This window comes from Syngnathus scovelli, chromosome 15 (genome assembly GCF_024217435.2).
Source record: "Syngnathus scovelli strain Florida chromosome 15, RoL_Ssco_1.2, whole genome shotgun sequence".
Lineage (NCBI taxonomy): Eukaryota > Metazoa > Chordata > Actinopteri > Syngnathiformes > Syngnathidae > Syngnathus > Syngnathus scovelli.
The window spans coordinates 6380717-6404665 of NC_090861.1; the positions used below are offsets into that span (position 1 = coordinate 6380717).

The 23949-nt window shown below is 41.8% G+C and overlaps 4 protein-coding genes across 6 annotated transcripts; 1 reads left to right on the forward strand and 3 right to left on the reverse strand.

The window, feature by feature from the left end:
• Positions 1–899: 899 nt before the first annotated feature.
• On the reverse strand, positions 900–4399 carry pafah1b2 (platelet-activating factor acetylhydrolase 1b, catalytic subunit 2). Its single transcript, XM_049742163.1, has 6 exons — positions 4234–4399; positions 3725–3812; positions 3364–3453; positions 3150–3266; positions 2666–2788; positions 900–2173 (listed from the first exon to the last, which is right to left on the reverse strand). The coding sequence occupies exons 2-6, from the start codon at positions 3809–3811 to the stop codon at positions 1895–1897; spliced, it is 696 nt and encodes a 231-aa protein (XP_049598120.1). The 5' UTR covers position 3812; positions 4234–4399; the 3' UTR covers positions 900–1894.
• Positions 4400–5089: 690 nt separating this feature from the next.
• Positions 5090–8154, forward strand: LOC125982018 (myelin protein zero-like protein 2). 3 transcript variants are annotated; one of them, XR_007486234.2, is made up of 6 exons: positions 5090–5377; positions 6252–6418; positions 6480–6690; positions 6833–7067; positions 7545–7663; positions 7806–7954. XR_007486234.2 is itself a non-coding variant. In XM_049742161.2 (6 exons), exons 1-5 carry the CDS (start codon positions 5314–5316, stop codon positions 7588–7590), a joined length of 723 nt encoding a protein of 240 aa, XP_049598118.1. In that variant the 5' UTR covers positions 5090–5313; the 3' UTR covers positions 7591–7631; positions 7806–7954. The 3 variants fall into 3 exon arrangements, 2 of the variants coding, with proteins under 2 accessions (XP_049598118.1, XP_049598117.1); XM_049742161.2 differs by having other exon boundaries at positions 7545–7631; XM_049742160.2 differs by lacking the exon at positions 7545–7663 and having other exon boundaries at positions 5093–5377; positions 7806–8154.
• A 1632-nt stretch (positions 8155–9786) lies between these two features.
• Positions 9787–16595, reverse strand: nufip2 (nuclear FMR1 interacting protein 2). The gene is made up of 4 exons (XM_049742149.1): positions 16375–16595; positions 13398–14951; positions 13211–13243; positions 9787–12949 (listed from the first exon to the last, which is right to left on the reverse strand). The coding sequence occupies exons 1-4, from the start codon at positions 16523–16525 to the stop codon at positions 12897–12899; spliced, it is 1791 nt and encodes a 596-aa protein (XP_049598106.1). The 5' UTR covers positions 16526–16595; the 3' UTR covers positions 9787–12896.
• A 759-nt stretch (positions 16596–17354) lies between these two features.
• On the reverse strand, positions 17355–23807 carry glra4b (glycine receptor, alpha 4b). Its single transcript, XM_049742156.1, has 10 exons — positions 22794–23807; positions 22498–22628; positions 21783–21850; positions 20821–21044; positions 20123–20205; positions 19903–20040; positions 19585–19799; positions 19046–19204; positions 18480–18572; positions 17355–18408 (listed from the first exon to the last, which is right to left on the reverse strand). The coding sequence occupies exons 1-10, from the start codon at positions 22850–22852 to the stop codon at positions 18142–18144; spliced, it is 1437 nt and encodes a 478-aa protein (XP_049598113.1). The 5' UTR covers positions 22853–23807; the 3' UTR covers positions 17355–18141.
• Between the last annotated feature and the right edge of the window lie 142 nt (positions 23808–23949).

A 23949-nucleotide genomic window follows, 5' to 3' on the forward strand; every position in this document is an offset into this window, starting at 1 on the left:
TAAAAAGAACTGAACTGAAGCCAAACGTAACCCGTTAACAGTGCCCGAAGAGCAAACAAGGCAGCCATGTAGATTTTATCATTAAACTTTAAATGCCCGCTGGGATAAGAAAGTTTGAACTTTACGAGCAGAGTTTGGTTGAGACCAAGCGGAAAAATGGAAGTGTGCGCGGCCAGGCGTTCACACTATTTACATGGACGAAAAATTCCTGCAGGTTTGGATCAACGACAACGTAAACACACCAGAGCAGTGGATATGTCGAGAAACTGAGATTCCAACTCTGGATTACTCAATCATTACTAGATTATTTCCAGCCCCAAGCATGTGGTAGTGGTATCTTTTTTTAACCTATGCAGGATCCATTGTCATTCTTTTCATTTGTGTCACACAATAAAGGGTATTATAATTGTTTAATTATTGAAAAGTCCAGATAAATAAACCATGAAGTTTGTATGAATCAAACATTAATGACTAGAAAAGATATGAACTCAAAAGTGGGAGAATGGCAAGAGTATGCAGATTTTTAAAGAAAAAAAAAAAGGCTTGTGTGCGGCAGTTTACTCCAGATTTTAATTAAACAACGTCCCCTGTTGGTGAGCATCTCAAACTGCAGCAACAATTTATCATACAGGCGAGGTAAACAATTTTTTTAAAAATCAAAATATAAAATATGTATCAAATATAATAAAATAAAAATAATAAAATATCAAATTGCAACAATGCTACGTTAAATCTTTTTATTAGTTATTTTAACTAGTTTTTGCTCAAATTTCTGTGCAATATTTTATCAAATAACTTTTTTTCCAACAATAGTATATTTAATGTTGAAATTGACGACAAATGAAACTAAGAAGCAAAAAATGATGACCACTTAACATAACCACTCAAATGCAAATAAATTCCATCCATGATTCATTTATTGGAATGCTTTAACTCAATAACGAGACAACAAGCTAAACAAGTGCACATAATGGATCGCACAGATAGACTCCCACAATCTAACCCCTCACCTTTCAACATCTCTTATATACAGCCGGGGTCGGTTCTAAACACTCACACCAACTTTCAGACGCACTGTACACAACCGATCCCGTAAACATTGGAGGCGCGCACACACAGACAATCATACACGCTTCAACACAACACGCATTGTGCAGAGCTGAAGACAGCAGTAACTTTAGATAATTTGAAGCTCAGTATGTGACTGATCGATCGAGCTATTAAGAAGCTTTAGCACGAGCTCGCCAACGTTTTTTTTCGTTGTTGTTGCTTGGTAGCGTGATGATTATTCAGTAGCTTCTGCAACTTTTTATTCCTTAAAGTCATGAAGTACAGAAGTCAAAAAAGGGGACAAGGTTATGTGAGAGGTCACTGAGGAAAATGAAATACAACAGGGGAGGGGGGTGTAAAATTACAAAAAAAGTAACAGAATGAAAAGGTGTGTAAGAAAGAAAATACTGAAGAAGCATCAATTTAGGGCACTGAAGGGAGAGAGTGTCATTGTCCATCCATGTCAGGATCCATAACAGCGTGCATGAGAAGGAAGAAACTAAATTTGTGCTGTTTGGCAAAGAAGTCTTTTTTTTTTTCTTTTGAGCAGGCTTGCACGAGTTACATCGCATGTTGCCAGAGTTACTGCCGCCATTTTACTTTGACAACATAACTGGGGGGGAAAAAATGAAGTCAGTGTGTACTAGAGCTCAGAAATCAAGAGAAATACTTCATTTGATTTGACACTGCGCTCGCAAAAGGTCTCACAGGCAGTACGTCGTTTCAAGAGTGTAGTGATGTCTCTCTCCCTCTACAGCACCCACGCCACTCATCAACACCGAGACACGCCCATCTCGGGGTGCCATTCCTTCTCCTGACTCGGGTGCCGCCGTGACCCGGCGGCTCACACCAGCGACGCCCTTCGCTCTTCCGGCGTCTCTTCGAGTATCTGAAGCAGCAAGTCGCTGAGGGGCTTGGCCATGGTGCGGTAACCCGTCGACGTCAAGTGGAGGAAGTCAAACATGTCCTGGGGAGCGATGGTGCCGTCGGAGTGGACGAACTCCTTGCTCACGTCAAGGAGCTGAGCCTGGCCCAGGCGAGGTAGCCAAGCTCGCAGAAAGTCATTGACGGCGGCGTTCTTCTCCCTCAGGGGGTTTGGACGCTCCCCCCGTGGTAATAATCCCTAAGAACCGGTTTGGTTTGAAATCAATGTAAACGGAACATCGGCGGCTTCATTGTAAGCTTCCCCTTGGGGTGCGCTGATAAAACTTTGCACTATGTCAAGATTGTATAAGTAAGCTGCTGATCTTTGCGATTGTAGTTGGCGTCATGACACCGCCAAGCTGCCGATAAAGCGAAGCTCCAGTCTTAAGACGTCTCGCTTGTTCGTTTGAATCGAGCGATACCGACAGGGAAAACTATCAATCCCACTTTGATGTTGCGGCTGGCGGCTATTGTGGCATTTTACTGCAATGGAATGAAAACCATTCAATGGAGTAAAAATACCACAGAGCTGCTTTAATCCAACTTGAGAACTTGCGGGCGATATATAGTAACAACCAAAACGATGAAATACACTCCCAAGCTTTTGTGTGCTAAAACATTTTTTTCTTCTAAGGTATGTTGTTTGACTCCATAAAGGAAGGAAGCACGGTTTGAACAAAAGTGAACTTACCAGCACAACTACTTTTGCTTTGGGCAGACGGGAGGTGAGCAGCTTTGCGATTGAAAGAATTCCTCCAGCAACTTGTTCCGCCGTATGTTCGTGATTATTGGTTCCGACCCACACCACCACAATCTGAACAAAAACCAAAAACAGATGTTGAGGCTCATCATGTTCATTCTTTCATTTCCCGAACGACAGTCTTGTGCGTGTTCTTAGTTTCAATTTCTGTGAATGTTGCTGCCACTTTGTTTACATACCTCAGTGACATTCCTGTTAATTTTATTTCTTATACTGACATGTCACACCTTCCACCCTAACCTTATTTTCACAGCTTACTACTCCATTTATGACATCTGCTCCTGATTATAGCCAAGGTGGCAAGGTCAGGGGCAGCAAACTACTTATTTAAGTGTGCTTGAGGAACACACCGTGCATGCGAGCAAGGACACAAGCGCACAATGTCGATAGGCGTGCACAGGACGGTCACACCAACCTTGGGCCGAATGTTCTCCAACTCTCCGTTTTGCAGCCGCCACAGAACGTTGCAAGTGGTGTCGCCTCCGATGCCGAAGTTGAGTGCATGAAGTGGTGAGAACAACTCCCTCCAGACCTGTCCGAACAAATCAGGCAATTTATTTCCCCCACGAGTTCCAAAAAAATCATTGCAATAGCAGAACACATATAAAAATACAAATTTCCTATCTCACCTCATACTGCTGCATTAGTTGTACCATAGAGTCTCCGACAAAAAGAACATCTGGTTCTGCATCCTTGCATTCCTGCACAAATCGGGTGTGCTGCAAAATAATCACAACCTTGTCAGGAAAGAGTTGGGGATGTTATGCTTGGCATGATGATCTTGAAAGCTTGAATGGTAGCAAACTGTCTCAGCCCTATTAGCATCAATGGATTAACCTTGCAGGGACCTACCATGTGGCACGACTAAACAAGTCGTGCTCTGAGTACATTGCATCCAAACTCTATACATTACTGATTGATGTTCAATTATGTTTTTTTTTAAATATATGAATTCTTAAGGGAGCTATAATGACGTGAGCACCACCATACCTGTGACATCCACCGCCCATCGCCTTGCACATCCTCTACTGGCTGAGCCACTGCAGCAGGGTTGAAACCATCACCATCGCCACTCATCCTACAGAATCGGACAAAAGTGTTTACTAACTACCAAATTCAAACAGACACGCGCAGACGATAAAAATCAAATCAAGATGCAAAGTGAACGCTGCACATCATGTACGCCATTTGTTTGGGAAGCAAAGCATCAGCACCAGCTAGCACAGCCATAGCAGCGTAGCAGCAGATTAACGTTTTGGTGCACACAGCGTGGCCTAAAATGGACACAGACCACTTTCGCTTTCAAGGCGACTGCTTATAAAAATCCCAGAATCAACTCTGGGATTAAAAAGGGCCGCTATTACAGACACGGAGATTTATTTGTCGTTAGCTTGTTAGCTAGCTGACCACTCCAGCTGCATCTGACACTATCGTGTCCCGCGTTTGACTCTAAATGCGGTATAACATCATGTGTTGTTGCATTTTAAAGGACGGTCTACCTGGTAGAGTGCAGAGCGTCACTTCTCGACCCGAGGCAGACGTTAGCTGTGTTTTAGACTTGACAGCTGTCGCAGTTTGATGCGGGGGGATGCTCGCTACAGTAGCATCAAAAGAGCTAGGCTAGGCGAGACAACAAAAGGCGTGTCATGAAGGCAACTGCCAAAGATCCTATTGAGGCGAGAGTGTGTGGTTGCGACAATTTGCTGTCATGTCGGATAGGGGGGGATTCTTAAACTTTTTTTTAAAGATTATTAATATTTTCTGCACAATACATGTAAAATTCGTCTCGTATATTGTCATTAAACCCTAGCCTATAGCCATGCGCTAAATTTTAAAATCATTTACCTTGGTAGGACATTATTGATAAAAGTGACAAATAATTGCCCCCTTTTCTCCTAGAAAATAACATTTTAATAATGTCCGACAACATTTTGTTGGGCATTCTAAAATATATTTATAATTTTTTCAGCCACCCAAGGAAAAAAATTTACCTTTTTATTGCACTATCGGAAATGAATAACATCATTCAAATGTTTGTTATTTAAAGATTATTATGGATTTGATGACACTAGTTTTGTGACCAAAAAAATAAAAACAAACGTTTATCTTGAGCTTTGTGGCAAAACGAAACATAAGTAATGCTATACATGAGAAAATGCATAATGTATGGCAGTACTGTATTGAGATTATTTCCCTTTGTCATAACCGTAGTTTGGACACTAGAGGGAGACAAACATCGTTTGTGTTGATGTAACTAACCTTGCAGAGACCTGCTTATCTAGGATTTTAAGTTGGAGAAAGAAAGAAAACACTAGTTAATATGTGAAGTGAAACCAGCTAGAGGTACACGGAGAAAAAGTGAGTAGGCAGAGCAACAGGTTATGCAAGTGTGCATACACCGCCCATCAGGTGTGTTCTTGCCTGCAGAGGTGACTCAAGATTTACACCGTGGGAGTGGAGAAAAGCAGTTTCACTTCACGGACTCTTTTTTGCGTTTGTTTTTGCCACTTTTTTGGGAACATACATGCCTGCCCCCCTTCTACTTTCACTAAGGGACTGTCTGCGTTTAGACGGCATCAATGTTTGCCAGTCTCATGTGTCCGACGTGGTTTTGGCTTCTCCTGGGAGGTTTCGTCCTATTAGGTGAGTGTGATAAACTTCCGTGACACATCCACCATTGTGTTTGTCTTTTAAAAGTCACGCAACGTTTTGCTGGGAGGCAACTCGTTAGAATGCAACTTTTAAATTAGTAGTATATTACGCATGCACTGTGCGATAATGTTTTAGACTCACGAGCCTGCTGGTTAACCTTGGTATGCATTTCAGACATTTTGTATTTCACCGACAAGTGTGTCAAAATTTGAGACTTATTCTGAATACTTTGGTTTTCTAAATTGACGTGATTGCATTGTGCAATTTAAGTCACGTTCTCAAATTGTGAACAACTTCCCGATCAACCTTTAAATATCGTATTTTATTGCTTTATTATGCCCAAGCGCCTTTATTTTGAATTGGTACACGTGTGTGTGTTTGTGCGTGTTCGAAATGTATTGTAAATATGTTATAAATGTGTTGTAAAGATAAGGTGTGTCACTGAGGCGCGCCCGACAGTGATTGAACACAATAGTGTGTGTATTGACATCTATTTTGCTGTAATGACACAGGTAGACGCAATGTGTGTTTAAGCAAGCAAATTTGGAAACACCTGAAGTGATTTAAATCAACACTGTCAGTGATTTAAATCAGAGTATTGCATGCGGAAGTGTTCACTTGAGCTCTCAGGTGTACTTGCTAAAGGCAATATGTAACATCCACCCCCACAAAAATAACCACATATTTATGTTGCAAGTATTTCATTTTTATGTGTATGGCCAGAGATTGTTGTTCTTTGGCTGATCAGAAGGAATAATTGTTGTGTTGCATTAGCTTGGCTTTGTGACCTTCAGACTTTGCAGCAATTATTAACCGTTTAGGAATGAGTCCAACACTTTACTTTTCTTGCTGTCTTTTTTTGGAGTGGCACGGGTTTCAGGAATTGAGATCTACGCACCGTCAGAGGTGGAGGCGGTCAACGGGACTACGGTTAGACTCAAGTGCACTTTCCGCTCCAGTCACCCTGTGTCGGCTCAATCCGTTGTCGTGTCCTGGAACTTCCGTCCACTGAATTCTAAAACAGAAGAATCGGTAGGTACAGACACAAAGAATTCAGTTTTGGTGTTTTTTTTAAAATATATATTTTTGTCAGGTGTTCTACTACCAGGAAGTGGCGTACCCTCCTAAAGATGGCCGCTTTAAAAACCATGCAGTGTGGTCAGGAGATGTTACAAAAAGTGACGCCTCCATCACCCTGAATGAAGTGCCTCCAACATTTAACGGCACGTACATCTGCAACGTACGAAACCGCCCGGATGTGCACGGAAATAACAGGGAGACCACCCTCAGTGTCGTCACCAAAGGTTAGTGTTTTTGCATCAACTGCTGAAACCTTCTTGTGTTTATTTTTGCAAATGCTGTTCTCTGCAGCTGCAGTTGACACATCTTGCCATCGAATATCGTTCGCCTTCTCTCCTATTATCAGTTTTTTGCTTTTGCTTCCAGCTACCGTCTCTGAGATGACCATCCTGATCATTGCAGTCGTCAGCGGCTCTTTGCTTATCCTGGTCCTCCTCGGTATGTGCATGGCCGTGAAGTTCTACAAGAGGAAGCGCAGGAGCGAAGACATGGAGATGCACGCGCAGGAGCCTAATCACTTGGACCCCGAGCTCCAGCCCAAGCCCAAGCCCAAGGATCCGGAGCCCAAACCCAAGCGCAAGCGCAAGGACCCGACCGTGTGGTGAGGGGTCGCAAGGGCCGCCCGCCGCTCCTCTTCCTCTCGGGATTGGTGTGGCTATTTTGGGAAAGAGACTAATGACAGCTTGGGAGGTTTTTTTCTTCCATGTTTGCTCCTCCAATGTGAACTTTTTGAGCTTTATTTAAATGTATCATTGCAGTGTTCGATATTATGTATAACAGATTTTACCAAAAATTGCCATACTGTTGTTTTGGTGATGCTGCCAAATAGGAGATGTAAATATGGAGGAATCTTTCTTGAGATAATTTATCTCGGTTTCACAGCAGCAGTTTTGATCACCTGACCTTTGTCATCATGCTATTTTGTGTGTTCATATGCTCCAATGAGACCCTCCAATACAAAACTGTTGCTGCGAATGTAATCACATCCTGTCTTTTTTTGGGGCTATTCTTAAGGATTGAAATCATGATATGAGCAGATTAACATTTTCTGTCTTGTCAAATTTTTCCTCTTCATCAGCAGAGGCCAAACCCCAAACAACCAGGAATTGTTTTTTGCTGGATGAATGCTCATGTGGTATTATGCCCCCCCTCTCTCTCGCTTGTGGTAAGCTGGCTGGGTCAAGATGAGCATTTTGGGTATTACTCTACAACACATTGTGGGCTTTTTTTTTTTGCTACGCTTTCCTATCAGCAGTCCATCTCACATTTTGTGTATGTGTGCGTGTGTGTGCGTGTGTGTGCGTCTGTGTGCGTGCGCATGAATGCTGGGCTGAATCAGTAAACCCGCGGAAGCAGCTCATCTGATTCGAGTGAAGAAACTGGAAGTTGATAGCTCAGATGATGACGAGTCTGAGGAGAGCAGTGACGATGATGATGACGATTCTGACGATGAAGAAGAAGATGATGACGACGATGATGACGACGACGATGATGATGACGACTAAGCCTGATAATGACTTGGCACTTTTGAGTCGTTTGACTTTTGCCCAGCACGAGCGGTATGAATTTTTAGTGGTATAAGGTACAAAGGTCTCCCCTTTGTAACATTACAATCCAGGCAAGTTTAAGCACTAATTCTTTTATACAAACAGCCTCTGGTCGTTTTTTTTTTTTTTTTTTTTTTTTTTTTTTTTTTAACAAGCCTTACGACATGGTCATTTTTTCCAAAAAATTTAAATCCATACTTTGCACCGTCATGAGCAGGAATCATCCCACACACATTGGGGCCATGGTTACAAGTCAGGCAAGTTTACTCCCACACTAAACTATTACGTAATAAATCTTTTTTACAATCAGCCTCACGGTCGTCGTTTTTTACAAGCCTTACTAAACAGTCATTTTTTCTGAAAAAAAAAGCCTTATTCATGGTTATTTTTTTCTGAAAAAGAAAAAAAAAAATCCTTACTATTGTTGGAAAATTCCAACACAATAAATGGTCTTTTTTTTTTCAGAAAAAAAGCCTACACAGTCCTTTTAATTATAAAAACGACAATCTATAATGAAGCTTTCTTAAATTAAAAGTAGACATATCGTGCTTATAAATCCTTCCTTTATACAGTTTACTCATCCGGTTATAGATACTTCACACCCTGCTTCCTGGAGGCCGCAAGATGTGTACCTGCTCTTCCGGTCGGACATATTTGTAGTTTGTTAGCAGAGGTACAACTGTACCTTGCAGCACACACTTTTTGATTGATAGATGTCAACAGCAGAAGACGTCCATCCAACCATACATAACACGTAAGAAAATGAATCCCTTATTTATGAACATGTCTTGTAAACAAGCACTGCAGTCAAGAAGTAAGCTAGTGCTAGCAAGAAGCTAACAAATGCATTTAACACGTGTTTCCCAAGAATTAAATAGCCCCTTCGATGCAATTCATCTGATACAACTACTCAAAATATATCCACAAGAAGTGTAAACATAGATTGCACAACGCTAAGATCAAAATAAACACCTTTGATGCAATTCATCCGATACAACTACTCAAAATACATCCACAAGTGAAAACATAGATCGCTAAAATCAGCAGAAAAACTCATACTAATGCTATGAAAGCGATGGCATCATAGACACGCAATAATATGAAAGTGAAATCCAGCTTATTATTTTTGTGTCATCTAAAACTTACTGCTTTCCTGTGTCCATCGTCAATCTTTCGGCAAATCGTTCGCTATACTGATGGTATTTCTGAAATACTCGTCCTTGAAGAGGCAGTTCTTTGCCCACAGATGTGAGAACTTCATCCTGGAAAAAATAAAAGATTAATTTATCCAGCAAAGGAACATTTTGAGCTCTCCACTTGTACCTTCAGCATCCTTGAGTTTGGGCTACAAAAGTAATTAAGATAGCGGATTTGCAAAAACCGTTTGGTCACACCCATTACCTTATTTGATAGTGTCGCCCAAAGACTGGTACGTAATAGTTAAAAAATACATAATAGAAATGTGATCAAATTGAAAGGAGTAAATAATATCCCAAAACATATAAAAGTATCTCTACAGCACCTGGAGGGATTAGTTTAAAATTTTCTACAATTCTGGAGACTTCAAGTGAAAAATAAATTGCATATAAAAGTGGATTTTGAATATGTCTCCTTTAAGAAAAACAGTATTAGGTTATCTTGGAAGTTTGGTTGCTGTGCGTGGCATAATTTACACTCCATGAAACCAAAACTGAGATGTTTTATGTGGCTTGTGGACTGACAGGGGTCAAGGCTACACGCATACATAAAAAAAAAAACAAGACACAAAACATATGAATTTAACATTTTAATGGAAACTAAAATTGTGACATTGTAAGATTTTTTTTTAAAATTCTATAACATTGTTTGGAATCTTTCATGCTTAAACAAATGGCAACCAACCATTCTGTTCAATGCAAAACAAATGTAACGACTCCTTTAAAGACAAATGTCTACGTGAAAGAAATTTGAGACAGGTTTTGCAGCCTTGCGTTTAAGAAGAGTATGTTGACTGGGAAAGCTACAAGAAAAAAAAATACAAAATTGAGGAAACGACAATAGATATGACGTTTGTATCACTCAGGAAAAAAAACATTGTAAAGTATGGTCAAATTTTGAAGAAAAAAATGGAATTCTACATAATGCAGTAGATTTCTATCATCCCAAATTAAGATATCCGATATATTTTGTGAGTGACATCAAATATTAACATTGCTACCGATGGAAAAACTTCACATCAGACTTAAATAAGCAACTAAACAATGAAATGCGTAATAAAATAAAATCCTGACTTTCAATGCCATATATTCCTTTTAAATCTCATCCTATTTGTGCATCTATGGATAAGTTAGTTGAGAATTTTGAAAAAAAAAACATGTTATAATATTAATTTATTAAGATTAACCATGTGCTACTTCCAACATGATCTTTTTCATTGGCTGATTTTGGCCTTTCTGCTCACACACAACCCAAAAAAGCCTTTTTCTTTTACAATCTAAAAAAAACGTAAAAAATATTCATTGCTTTTAGCTGCGTCCATGTCGCAAGGAAGAATTTCAGCATAGCAAAACTTGGGGCAGGGGAGCGGGGAAAAAATGGCACGATATAAGCTGGGAGAACATTTTTAAAACAATCAAAATTGCTGTAAAAGGTTTTTCACTCAGGCACCTGAACATGAAACAGGGCGTGCAGTTATATGAAATATGAGGAAATTGCATATAATAATAACAATAACGAACAACTGACTAGGCGCTAACAATTGAGAGGCTCAAGTTGTCTGCGGTGATGTGGAAGCCTGCACCGGCATCCTTAATGTGATTGCACATCCTGAGAAGTGGAGGGTTCAACTCCACATGATCAGGCCTGACTCCACACGCTCGCTCGCTCGCTCGCACGCACATCACACGCTGCTTCAAGAAGCTGTTTTTGGTTTGCAGGCTGCAATCTCTCAATGGATGTTTGACACAAAAAGCCTGTTTTTCTTTCTTTTTTTTTCTCATTTAAGTGCTTGGGCGATGAGTATCGTATCTAGTTCATTATTTTCGAAAGAAATAAAATCATTGCAAAAACAATCCTAAAATAATTAGCTCATTCTTAATCACCCTGTTTTGGGACGCAGAAGCCTAAATATGCCCAAAGACGACCTGATAGTGTCACCTTATACAATGAAGAGATTTGTGAGAAAACCTGCCATTTCCTTGCAGAAACTTTTTTTTTTCTTTTCGTGGCTTAACCATTCGTTTCGCACGCACACGCAAAGCATTCCGATGCTCAGCAGAAGCCATAACAAAATCGTTTTTCAATGTCTTTGAAAAGTTAAATGTCAAGTTGACTTGGAAAAGGGATGGGGGAGTGGGGTTAGGGGCCGTGGGCCTCGACGGTGAGGCCTAATCAGGCCAGAGCAGCAAGAAGAGTACTTAGACTTGAAAACATGGGGGGAGCCAGATTGCGGTGAGCCAGTCGATGCTTGCTCGAGAAATCAAGAATCGTCAAGGTGCTAGCTAATGAAGGCTTACAGGCTGGCATCCATTTAAAAAAGTTGCAAAGGTTTCTAAATGTAGTCCAGCATGACTCCTGACACGAGAAAGGCTTTCACTCAAAACAAATAGGTGTTGAGTGAAATCCTCTTCCGGAAAATCATGAATCATCTCCTAAATAGATTCCAATTTGATTTTCAAATTAGAGGGCATCACAACAGGTGGTCTTTTGGCAAAAAAAAAAAAAGTGAACATAGTCATGGCTTTATCAACGCTACCTGAGTTACATTGAATAATTGTTTGTTCTGAGAAGTAACAGCCCACAGTCATTCTTTTAGGGAGGCGTTGTGTCAATAGAGCTCTAGGAACTAAAAACGTTAACGTAATTAGTTTACATAAAGTGCTAGCAATCCATACGTTAACCAAATCCTAGCGTTTCGAAACCTCAAAGGTCCTTAAGTTGTGTTCAATACATCAATACTGATTTGAAAGTGACATCACGGCGGGCAAATTTGGGCTTCCTAGACTTAAGTACAGCTTTCAACACATCAGCAAAAGTGAACAACGTCCGTGGATGACCCCTCGCCGGCCATCTTGCGACAACGTTAACAACATTAAAACCTGACCCACGAACCTTCTTCACATTTCAAAGGCGTCATCGCGAACCTTATAGACGAATTCCACCAGTAAACATGCAGGACAGACAAAAAAAAAAAAAAAAAGGCAGAGCTAGGCGAGTTAAGGTTCGAGACTGCGCCGCGCGATCTTACTTCACCTCACCCCGCCATCGACACTAACAAAAAACAAATCAACGAGTGTTATTGAGTCATGGAAGCAATAGTCCAAAACATCTGAACCGAACCCGACGAGAAAACCCGGCATTTTGGTTGAGAAGTCGTTACCACCTGTAGCACGCCTGGAAAGCGCCAACGACGGGGTCACAGGGGGGGGGTTACGGGTTGCCCTGCAGATTTTTAAGACAAAGATTCCGGCCCTTCTATTTACCAACGTATACAGTCTGACTACACTGGCATTGGTTTCAAAAAGTCTTCACCAGTCATTGGCTGTTTACGTCCGACTCGAGTTGAAAGCGTTCGTGGCATTTATGCAGTTTGGAGGGCTGGCCGCCACAGCCCATGGTTATAAAGGCTTTAGGAGACGCAGTTCGTTAATGACATCTCCTCTTTGCGGCCATTATCGGTCATAGCCCGTCCGCTCGTTGGAGAGGCACCACTCGATCGTCTTCGTCCGTGTATGAGTCCGACACACTCAAAGAAGTCATTGCCGTGCTAAAACGAGCAAGTGTTTTTTCTTTTTTTCTTTTTTTTTCTCCTCACAGTTCCATCTACTCTAACACCATGTAGAATTTCCAAGGAGGGTACCCACAGCACCCAGAAGAGACGGAGCCGAGCACTGCGGACGTCTACATCACTGATCGGGTCCATCCTTGGTCTCAGTATAAACCAATACTCGATTTGGATCTGGAGAAGGAGGAATGAGACAGGAAAAAAAAAATGCGTTAAGAGAATGTGAATCTCAAAGTCAATAATCTTTGCTTTTTCCATATTTTGTTTTAGGTCCGCCTTATTCTTTTTTTAACAGATTAAGTTTTTTTCATCCAAAACGGGATGAATAACTACCTAGCTATTGTTTTTTTTATTAGAAATTGTTTTGAGCTTCATGGCTATGGAGAGTTTTTTTTTTTTTTTTTAATGCTCCAGAGACTCAAAAATGTCACTTACATTGTTTTTGCAAGCTGAAAACGTATTCCATTTCTGTTGGGGAAAAGAAAGCACATCAGAGAATGTTAATACCAAGTAAATGGGTTCAATAAAGCACAGCAAACCTTTCTTGAGATTAGACAGCCAATTAGAAAGCAAAGCAGCATTTTCCAATGACACAAATGATTGGAGGCTTTGGTGGAGTTACCTTTAGTGTGATAAGTGACAGCAGCTTTGATGTCGAAGGACCCCCAGCTCCGCCTTCTGCAGACATCTTTAGACGAGGCCTGTTCTTTCGACTTGCCAAACAACACTGGGGTTGCGTGTCCCTGCACAGGCTTAGCACCATTGTCCTTACGGGGAGCATCTACGCCAGACTTTCCCCCCTTCTCCTGCTCGGCCGGGACGCAAAGATGAGAACAAGTTGGCGAAATAATTAAAGTCCTTTTCACTGCATCTTGAGCCAAAGTGCCAGGCTCCAAGAAGAAAGGGCCTTCCTCAAAGCACGGCTGCCCAGCTTTCGTCTGACACTGGCCCACGGATGGGTTACTCTCCGACGGCATGGGCCCACTTCCCCCTTCTGGCCCCAAGTTGGGCTCATTAATAAACGAAAGGCCCCATTTATTGTGGAAGATCTCACCCAAGGCTTTCTGATTTGTCTGAGCAGCCGGCGGGTTGAGGTGGCGGGCGCTGGGAAGCGCGGGTTGCATATTTAAAGGGTAAATTAAGAGGGAACACTTTCTCAGTTCGTACGCCTCGCCCTCAATGGGGCTGTTTGCAGAGCTACAGTTACTTTCAAAAGGAGATGCTACATTGTTGCCGCTTCCTGGAGCGGCGGAAGGAAAGAAGGTGCTCGCTGATGGGCAGCCGTTTCCACTAGCAGAAACAGGGCCGTTAGTAAAGCTAGCTGACGTGATGGTTTTCATAGCAGACATGGGCACCTGCGACAGTCTCACAGGAGGAGGCGGAGCTTCTGCTCCACTTTGAGCTACGACTTTGTTGAGGTTCTCTTTGACTTTACTTGCATAACTGATCTTGGGAACTATTTTAGCACTGCTATTGTCCACAGGAAACACTGGCGGAGGTTTGAACAAACTCCACGAGTCCTCTTTCGAAGGTGAGCAAACCTTGGCTTTGTGCCGCTCCTCAGTCTTTTTACCGACGGCTTTTCCATCGGAGTTCTTCCTCTGAGGTTGTTCCCCCGCCGAATCCTCAGAAGCTTCAGTCCGTCTTGGCGCTGACTGAGTCTCCCCTTTATGTGTGGCTTTCAAGCAGTCAAGTCTAGAAAGGCCTCCTTTCTCGGTCGCCACGGGCTCCGGTGTAGTGATTTTCTGCTGAGTGTCATTTTCTCTCATTGCATTGTCAGTGTTCTTCATGTTGTTACATCTGGCCTTGCGTTTCTTCGGCGTGGTATATCCACCCTCGGATCCGCTGCCATCATTGTCCTTGCACGAGTAGCCGTTTATAATCACGCCGCAGTGCACGACACCATTTTGCAGCAACACAGAGTCTTTCTTATCTTCGTGAGAATTCAAGTCAGCAGTCTTCTCATTTTTAAGGTCCATAGTCTTTTTGTAGTCTGCTCCTTTGATGCTCGCTTTTGGAGACGTCGAATACAACCGTTGCGTCAGCTTCTGCTTCACGTGTATGTTACTTGTGTGTCTGTTTCCATTGCTGTTGGGAGGATGCAGCATACCAACGGCAGCAAACAAATGTGTGCTCTTTTCCACCTCCTCTTCACCAGTGCTTACTTTTTTGTTGCCTAGAGAAGGGACAGAAATAAACTGTTGATCAAAATTTAACCGGAAGGTTTAGGTTAAACGCTTTGTTAGGTGTTACACTACGATGATAAATGGACCCTGGATTTCATCATCATCACAAATTGCCTACCACATCTAAATTAGTCATAGAATTAACTCAGTTACCTTACCTTTAACTAAAACACCACAAGGCAACATAAAAGCCATTCAAAGAATACAGAACCCAAGTTTGCAGAGCGTGCAAAACAAAGTGATTTGTTTCTCCCAAAGCCAACCTTCCTGCCTGCAGCAGAGGTCAAAGTTCACAAACACTGCGGCTGTCATCATGACTTGAACTCGACAACAGAAGGCCAAGTCATGCCGCTGCTGGTTTAAACATGAACCTTCACCCAAAAATACATGACTGACACATCTGAGGATGAGCTTTCTGTGTTACATTACGTACATGTGATCTCAGACATAACACATCTGTCAAATGGATCTTTCAAAGCAGGATGAATAAATATATATTTTTTAAAAATACATGTTTGACTGGTGTAAAATGATTAATCAAAACAATGGCCTAGCCAAGAACCATACACGCTCAGCAATGACCTGCTGTGTCAAATAAGGACTTTTAAGTTCAGAGCTCGGTTGAAATATATGGGTAAAGTCTGTTGGACGCCTTCAAAAGCGTACTTTCATTCAACTGTCACGGAGTTGTAGCTTGTTTTTCGGGGCCTGAAAATGCAACAGGCCTGTCAAAGCTGCCTAGCACTAGCTAACGTCAGCTAGCTGGCACCTCGGCCTAAACGTGTCATTGCGTGGCCACCAAACAAAACAAACCGGGAAAAAAAGGATAATGTGTACTCAGCTATGTCACGACGGAAGTTTGTCGTTAAAGCACTTAAAAACGTAGCAAAACGGCTAACTCGAGCATTAGCCGTCAGTCGCGCTCTAATATGGCCGACAGGAAATGGCAGCGCCGAACATTCCAATGAAGCCGGCTCGTATCCCTAAACGGACCGACAATGAGCTCAACTCACGGCCGACACTCTTATAGGTGTGTACCTAAAGGTTAAAAGCCTGGTGCGACCTCCAAGTATTTCCGAATAATGAGGGGGGCAAGTGGGTGAGGGGACTGGCGCACAAGGTCAATTCCCGATATGTCAAACCACCACCAGCCACAACTGTCACGCAATGTCAGCTAGCCAGTAAGCTACACAACCAATGGTGTCTCCAGAGATAGTAGCCGAGTAATTAATGATTTTAATCAATAAACCACCCATCATATGTGGCGTAAAACATTGCACCGTAAAGGACAAAGGCTTTAAGGTTTAAAATCACGTTGGTTGGAAGGCTGGTTAGCACCAGCCCGTTCGTGGCTAGTTGACATTAGCTGACTAAGGCTAGCAAGTGCTAGCTAACTTTTACGGATGTCCAAACCTGTTTTCTTCGCGTTCGTTTCCTGATGCTGGCGCTGGTGGAAGTGGCTCTGATCATGTTTTAGGCAAACGGTCCGCCGAGGAGGGCTTGCGTCGTCTCCGCGGTGTTGATTTCGAATGTCCCGTGCCCGATCTTTGGGCTGTGCCTCCATTGAAGTGGAGAATGTGCGACTCGTTCAACGGGCGCTAGCTCGCCGGTGGAAGGGAAGGGAGGAGAGAGAGAGAAAAAAAGTGCAGACCAGTCCAATCACTACCAGAGCGAAACGGAAGCTATTTGAAGACTGTAAACGTCAGCAGTTAACATCTAAAAATGGTTTGTCGCATTTACTAGATTGCACATTGAGTGTTTACGCGAACTTATATTGCAGACTTGAAGGCATGTTAGGTGTTTAAAAGGAATCGAAGGGAGTGGTGGTATTATTTACAACTGTCGGGTGGGGTTGCAGTTCAAATTCAGATCATAAGACCGGAGGCGCTGCCACGTCGTCTGAAACACGCTTCAAGTGGAGGGTTGAGTGGATCAGCCTCACTTTTTTTCCCCTAACTACATAAAAACACAGTATATAACCTGTTGTATAATCGCTCATTAGACGTGTCAAAAGTCGTCACAATCGGTCTTTAAATATATCAAAACAAACAAAAAAGACCAAACAAAACAAACAAAAACCACCTTTACCTGTTAGAAAATACTAATTCACAGAAGTAGAATGTGATTTTTGCCATCAATCATACACAATATAATTAACTTGTCAAAATAGTTTCTCGCCTTTAATAATTTGCACATATGCTTGTGCCGAAAAAGGAAAAATATTTCAGCTAATAAGAGTTGACAAATACAACTTCAAAAGGTGCGCGCAGTTGCCAGAAATTACAGCACTGTATCTTTAGGGAGGGAGGGGGGGCAGACTCAAATAAAAAGCAGCCCCCCACCCTAAAAGTAATCAGTAAAAAGAGAGAAAAAAATCCCGAGTGGCTGATGAGTTACTTGTGCTTTACTTTTTAATACTGTATGAATCTTAAATCGACAAAAATATACAGTAGGAATATGCAAATTTAAATATTGCCCAACTTGGCAAATAAATGCAACGAAGACCAGCAAGCAAATATTCACGAATAAGTCAAATAAGAGCTTGGCTAGAGTTGGCTTGACATCTAGGCAAATCAATAGTGTTGAAAAAGCTAAACTCGGACATTTCACTGGTTCGCTCAAGTTCTCACTTAAAGATGCGTCTTTGAACGTGCATAATTAAATAAAACGAGCAACAGCACCACCCTTTGGCCATACACGCAAAATGTCTTCAATATGTATTTCTGTACAATAAAGTGACAAAATTTGAACAAATAAAAAAAAAAATCCAGTAAAACTTTACAATTAAAAAAAATAACAGATATGACAAGAGCAGAATTTGTAATTCATTGTGGTGTTGTGACGCACAGTGGTCAGTGTGATGTGAAAATGAGCACACAACCTGAGAAAGAATCTCCAGTCTGCAGCAGTCCAAATGCTGGTGAAGATAAAGAAGGGGCACATTAATTAAGAACAATAATTCTCTTTAAAATTAAAGTAATATTCAAGATGCCAAACGATGTGTGCCACACAGTATTGCTCACAAATGCAAACAAAAAGTGTATTTCTTTAGGAGTAGGGTATAAATAAAAAAAAATATTCTTTAAAATAATAACTTATTTGTGGACAGCATAATTTATCTTTAAGAGCAGCTGTCATGCTGTCACTACACACATCGTGCGTATTATTTCCCTCGTCGAGTCACAGTTTAAATTGGACGTCTTCGTGCCGTAAAACTTTGTAGGTGAGCCAGTAGAGGACATTAAACATAAGAAAACTCATAGGGAACAGGGCACGAGAGATAGTGTCAATCTTTTTGGCTCGGTCCACAAAGCGCCGCCTGATGTCATAGTAGCCCAAGCCAGGAGGTAAGTCAGCAAAAACTGGTGTCGCATCCATTTCAGAAGCGCTCGCCAGTCCCAGGCCCAAAGTATGGAAGAGTAAACCCTGGCGAGCTAGCTCCTCCTCCTGAAGGGGGAAAAAAAATGAATTAGAAGTTGTGATTTGTTTTGTAGATTGTTTTAAGGCGAAGCGCGTACCCGAGCGCAGGCACTGCACTGCTGGCCCGCACTCCCATGAGGCGCATCATTGCCTGCCATGTTGCCTTTCGTCTTGCTCTCTCCACTTCCCTGCTAATGAAAGCGAGAGAGCGGCACAGAATCATCCAAGTGCACGTTTGCGTTCATTAACCGAGTCATCGTCTGTCTATTACAATGTGGAGGCAAAGTCATCAGAGCGTTGTCATCCTGACAAATAAATGCAAATGTTACATGCAAATGATTTGAGGATGCTGCTATAAATATTGAATATTGTTATGAATCCCGCATTTGGTCTCTCACTGCTGTTTCTTTCAAGGATTAAAAAGAGGATCAAAACACATTTGTTTCTTTTCCTCGTGAGGGTCAAGGTGAGCTAGGAAGACAGTGCGTCCGAGAATGGCAAGGGGGTTGACGGCTTGAATTAATTACAGGTCAACGCTGTCCGCGCCGCGACATGCAGTCGAGATGTGTAACCCGCCCGTGCAGAACCGGGCCGGGCAGAGCAGAGGGAATTGCAGGTGACAGCTGCCCTGGGGGCTGCGCCTGAGTGGGTGGCTTGCACTCACAATCCGTTGCCGCTCTTGCTCTTTGAGCTTCTTCCTCAATCTGAAGAACTCCTTGTGCTGCCGGGAAACGAAATTAACAGCCGCGTACTCCAAGAGGGCGGCAAACACAAAAAGGAGACACACCGCCATCCAGATGTCGATGGCTTTCACGTAGGACACCTGCAAAAAAAATACAAACGTCTCATGTAGTCTATTTATATATGTCTTAATTTGAACTGTCCTTTTATTAACCCTGAGTTTGAAATAAATAATTGAAGACAAGTGTCGTCAAGCTTAAAAGGAATTCAAGCAACTCGCACCATGGCTACCGCTGACACCTCACAGGCATTTCACTTAGAGAGGAGCGTTGCTAAGTAAATATACATGTTCTATCATCTAGCCTTAGGCAACCACTGTATATTGCATGCTTCATAGTGACACACTTCATTAATCCAAAGTGTCCAAATTACACCAGGTTAGTGGATGGAGCAAGTTCCTAAGGTGACTGCGTCCGTTGCAGTACAAGTGACCAAATTGGGCGTCACAAAACAGAGTCTGACCTTTGGTAGAGACGCTCTGGAGCCGGAGCTCTGCGTGGTCATGGTGAGCACCGTGGTGATGCCCAGGCCCACTCTGGCTGGAGCTGCATCCATGTTGATCCAGAAGGACACCCAGGAAAGGATGACAGTGAGCAAGCTGGGTATGTACATTTGGATCAAGTAGTAGCCCATCTGGCGCTCCAGGTAGAATTTGACCTCGATGCAGGTGAATTTACCTAACAACAGGAGGAGATACAGGCACAAACTAACAGGCTGATTAGAGGTCGAGTAACAGAGGTCCTTCCAAGATGCCGGTCGGGGGGTCGTCTTATCGTTTACCTGTGTTGTAATGCTTGGTGCAATAGCCGAGGCCTTGCTCCTCTTTTAGAACAAACTGAGGGAGCACCAGGTCGTCGGCTACCTGCACAGCGCCCACGTCCAGCCATTCGAAGATGAGATCATTCATGGTGTAGCCAACTGGAAGAGAGAGAAAAAAAAAAAAAAAAAAAAAGCTGGTCAAAAAATGTAATGCTGTCAACAGGCTTGAGATGTTACTCACAGCTCTCCAACTGCATGATGCACGTCTGGCTGTCCATGGGGAAGTTTTTTAGATCCATAGGGCATGAGAGGGTTAATGTCAGCCTAGAGGACAAAGATGGCACATTGCATTTGAATCAGCCCATTTTTTTTTTTGCAATGACTTTAACCTCTGGCATTTTAACATTAGAGGCAGTGGCCCATGATAGTGTTTTGCTGTCTTTCTGTATTTTATATTCCACACAGAAGAGTAGTTCAATTGCAAACTGAAAGCGACCTAATTCAGTTTAAACAGCCTAGCGGGTGTCGGTGGCTTTTAGTCATCATCCTATCTGAATCTAGTTATAAATGAGGCGTATGAACTCTACCTGGCAACATGTGATGTCATTAAGGATACAATAACAATTCTGTCAATGCTAATTGCTACATTAGCGCTGCTAGATATCATGTGTAGCTTTTATTAGTCGTGGATTTTACAGCTCGATTTGCCATATCTTTAACAACCCTAACCCTAACCCTATTTCTGACTTCATCTAGTTAGACTGCATTTCCTGATTATTCCACCACACTGCTTTGGTGTCACATGAGTGAGTTGAATTTATTTCGCCTGCAGTTAGTATTTACCATGAGCATGATCACTGGATTAGCTGGACACCAATTACAACTCAGCTGAACTGGAGTGGAAAAAAAAAAAAAAAAAATGAGATGGGATCAAATTACCTGATGCTGTAGAGGACATTTCCATTTTGGAATATTCTGAGCAGTGTGTTGTCAGTGGTAACGTCATGGAAATTTGCTCCCTTTTCATTGGCAAAGAATAAATCGGGCTTCCAAATGGAGTCCAACATGGACGGGTCCAGATCCAGCGAGTCGTCCGGGTACTCTTTATAAGCCAGTCGAGGGTCGTTCCACTGCTGGCGCAGAAATACGTTTAGCCGGTAGTCCTGCAATCATTTACGTACATAGAAGAGTTAGTTTAGTGGCATCCAAACAAAAAAACATATTTGTGAGGCTTCTCACTCATCCAGGCAGAGGAGGGTTGACTCACCGCAGTCCAGACTGATTTTTTTTATTTAAATCTATTTAGAAACACGTAAATCAGACACCCCTAAATGGTTGAGTTCGTAAAACAAAACAAAAAGACTGCCAAAAAAAAAATCTTACAGGCTTGTGTGCTCATCATCTAAAACGACAGCAAACTTTACTTTCAATTATGACAATTAATATTTAACAAACTCCCTTTTAAGTATTTTCGAAAATACATGAGTCTCGGTATCTCTAAATGTGAATAAATAAAACTCCCCCAGAAAGTATTCACACCTCATAAATAAGCGAGAGTTCTTTTTGGAAGTCCTTATTAAATCTTGATGAGGAAATCCCATTTGACATTTTGCATTTATTTTTGTCAAAGGATATTCACAAATTAAGTCTTAGATGTCTCATCTTTTAACTGAAAAGATAAATTAATGTTAAGTAAGTCCTCACTGTACACAAATAACGATAAATAGTCCGTGAAAAAAGTGTTCCGATGCTACCGCAATTGTCTACATTGCACTTTTTACCAATTATACGCCACATTAAACTACAACTACAACAAAAAATAAGCGTTAATCACGTAATTATGTTTTGAAAGGCAGAAATATAGAGAGACGACTTGTCGCTGCTTAGGAGGGAAAACTCACCATGGTGGTTTCAGTGATGGAGCCGAAGCTGTTGATGAAGATGTTGCAGGTGACGTTCACAGGAGGTCCTACAATGGGCGCATTATAACACAGCATGGTTACAAATACTGACTTTATTCTCGAATCGGCGTTAAATAAAAAGCATTTCTAGTACACACGTTGCCCACTAAACATAAAATATTCAAGTGCCTCATTTCCCTGGAGGTAATCTTTTATTGATTCTACTTTAGTTACATTAGTCGTGTATTTATAGATAATCAGCTGGGAATTTTCTCACCATGTACTGACGACCGAGTGGAGAGAGCTATCAAATATGACATGAAATATATATGAAATTCAACCCTGGAGACTTGTGTGGGGTAAAGTGTGTCAGAAAGAATCTTCTGGCTAGAGCTACAGATTGGGGTTGGGCTGGGGTAGCAGCAGGCGCGGTGATGTGCATTTCAAATGAAAAGGATCTGAAGGAAGGAAAAAAAAATTATAACTCAAGGCTGTGGGTCAACAGTAAAACAGTGAAAGGAAAAAAAAAAAAAAAAACACCCATCAGGGTTGTGTGGGAAGCATCGTAGCCTGCAGCATCTCTGGTCCCCCTTGACCCATCTGTCAGGGATTTGTGCCATTTCAACGCCCACATTGTTGGATAAATTGAGTGGAAAAGCTTCCTCACACCTGTCATGAGAAGGAAGCTCCTCCCACCCAGCAGATCCGTGGTTACCTTTGAAGTTGGGTCGGATGCGAGCATCGTAGCCAGATGTACGACCCATCAGCTTATCCAGAAAATCAGATGGCGAGGGCGCTTTGGAAGCGCCGCCGCCGGGTAACTTCATGTCCTTACACTGGACTGACCTGCAGCAGGGTGATCAACCCATCACATGTATTTTTGAATTTTAAAGTGACCATTTTTTTAGAGGAAACATTCACAGAAAAATGCTCTATAGTCATTTATCATATTAGTTTGAGCCAGAATTAATCTTAAGCTTACAATGTGATATAATGAAATTTTTACAGTACCTGCCTTGCAGAAAAAACACATAATGAGCCCACAGGAAACACAAAGTGTGCAGTTGCATCCTCGGAAGAAAAAGACTCCACCTCTGGAGGGAAAATATAACTGATAAGAGGGGTGAAAAATGCAGATGTTGCTCCTCCAGCTAAAGCTGTCGTCTGGACTCAGCAGCTCCTCCTTCCCTTTCCCTCAGCAGGTGTAAACTACAAGACGTTGCTGTTGTATAATTCAGAATGCCCGGGAACTTTTCTTTCCCCCCCGCTGCTTGTGTATTTGTTGGAATGACTTGAAGCTTTCGCTTTTTTTTTTTTTTTTTAAATGGCCACACGCATGTTCAAGGAGTGACTGCTAGAATCTTTAAAGAGACAGTAACTATGTATTTCATGGAATTACTCGCTGTTTCTAATTAGGTTTATTAACACATTTTTGAAAAAGTTACAGCAAGATTAGAAATATTGGAGCTTAACTAAATAATTTAAACACACATTTAGAGACAAATATAAAATTGTATTATTTTTTATTTATTTAATAAAATTTTATTTTTTATTTAATAAAATTTAAATAGATAAAAATGTAAATAAAAAAATATTTTATTTATTATTTTTTAATTTTATAAATAAATGTTATCTCACATTTCTATTGATAAATGTTTTCCATCTCAAGAAATGATGTCCGATGTTTCCAGCCTGCTGGGGTGCATCTCCGAATGAGCCGGGGCGTTTAAAAAAAAAAATAAAAAAAATTAAAAAGTAAATATAAATGTGGAAGCTCCGTCCGAAGATTCATCCACTTGTTCATGTAAAATTAATACGAGCTGGCCCGTTATTGCTGCACGTCTGCCTCGCTTGGCTTTGGACCCTTCAGTGTCAAATAGAATAAGAAATGTGTGTGATGAATAAACAGGGATGCATTACTAATAACAGAGGAAAAAAGACATTTCTGCATGCTTGAGCATTGTCACCTCCAGACAACATACCGTAAGTAGGTCAAGATGTCCAAAGTTTACGCTTGCAGCGCATTTGACTCTTACACATGCTGATTTTATTGTTTATGGATGGACACAAGACCAGGGTGGCTTTGCCTACGTCTCTTTGCCTCAACAATCCCTTGAGGTCAGCGCATCGCACATTAGTGCCGCGCGAGAATAAAGGGATAACTCCG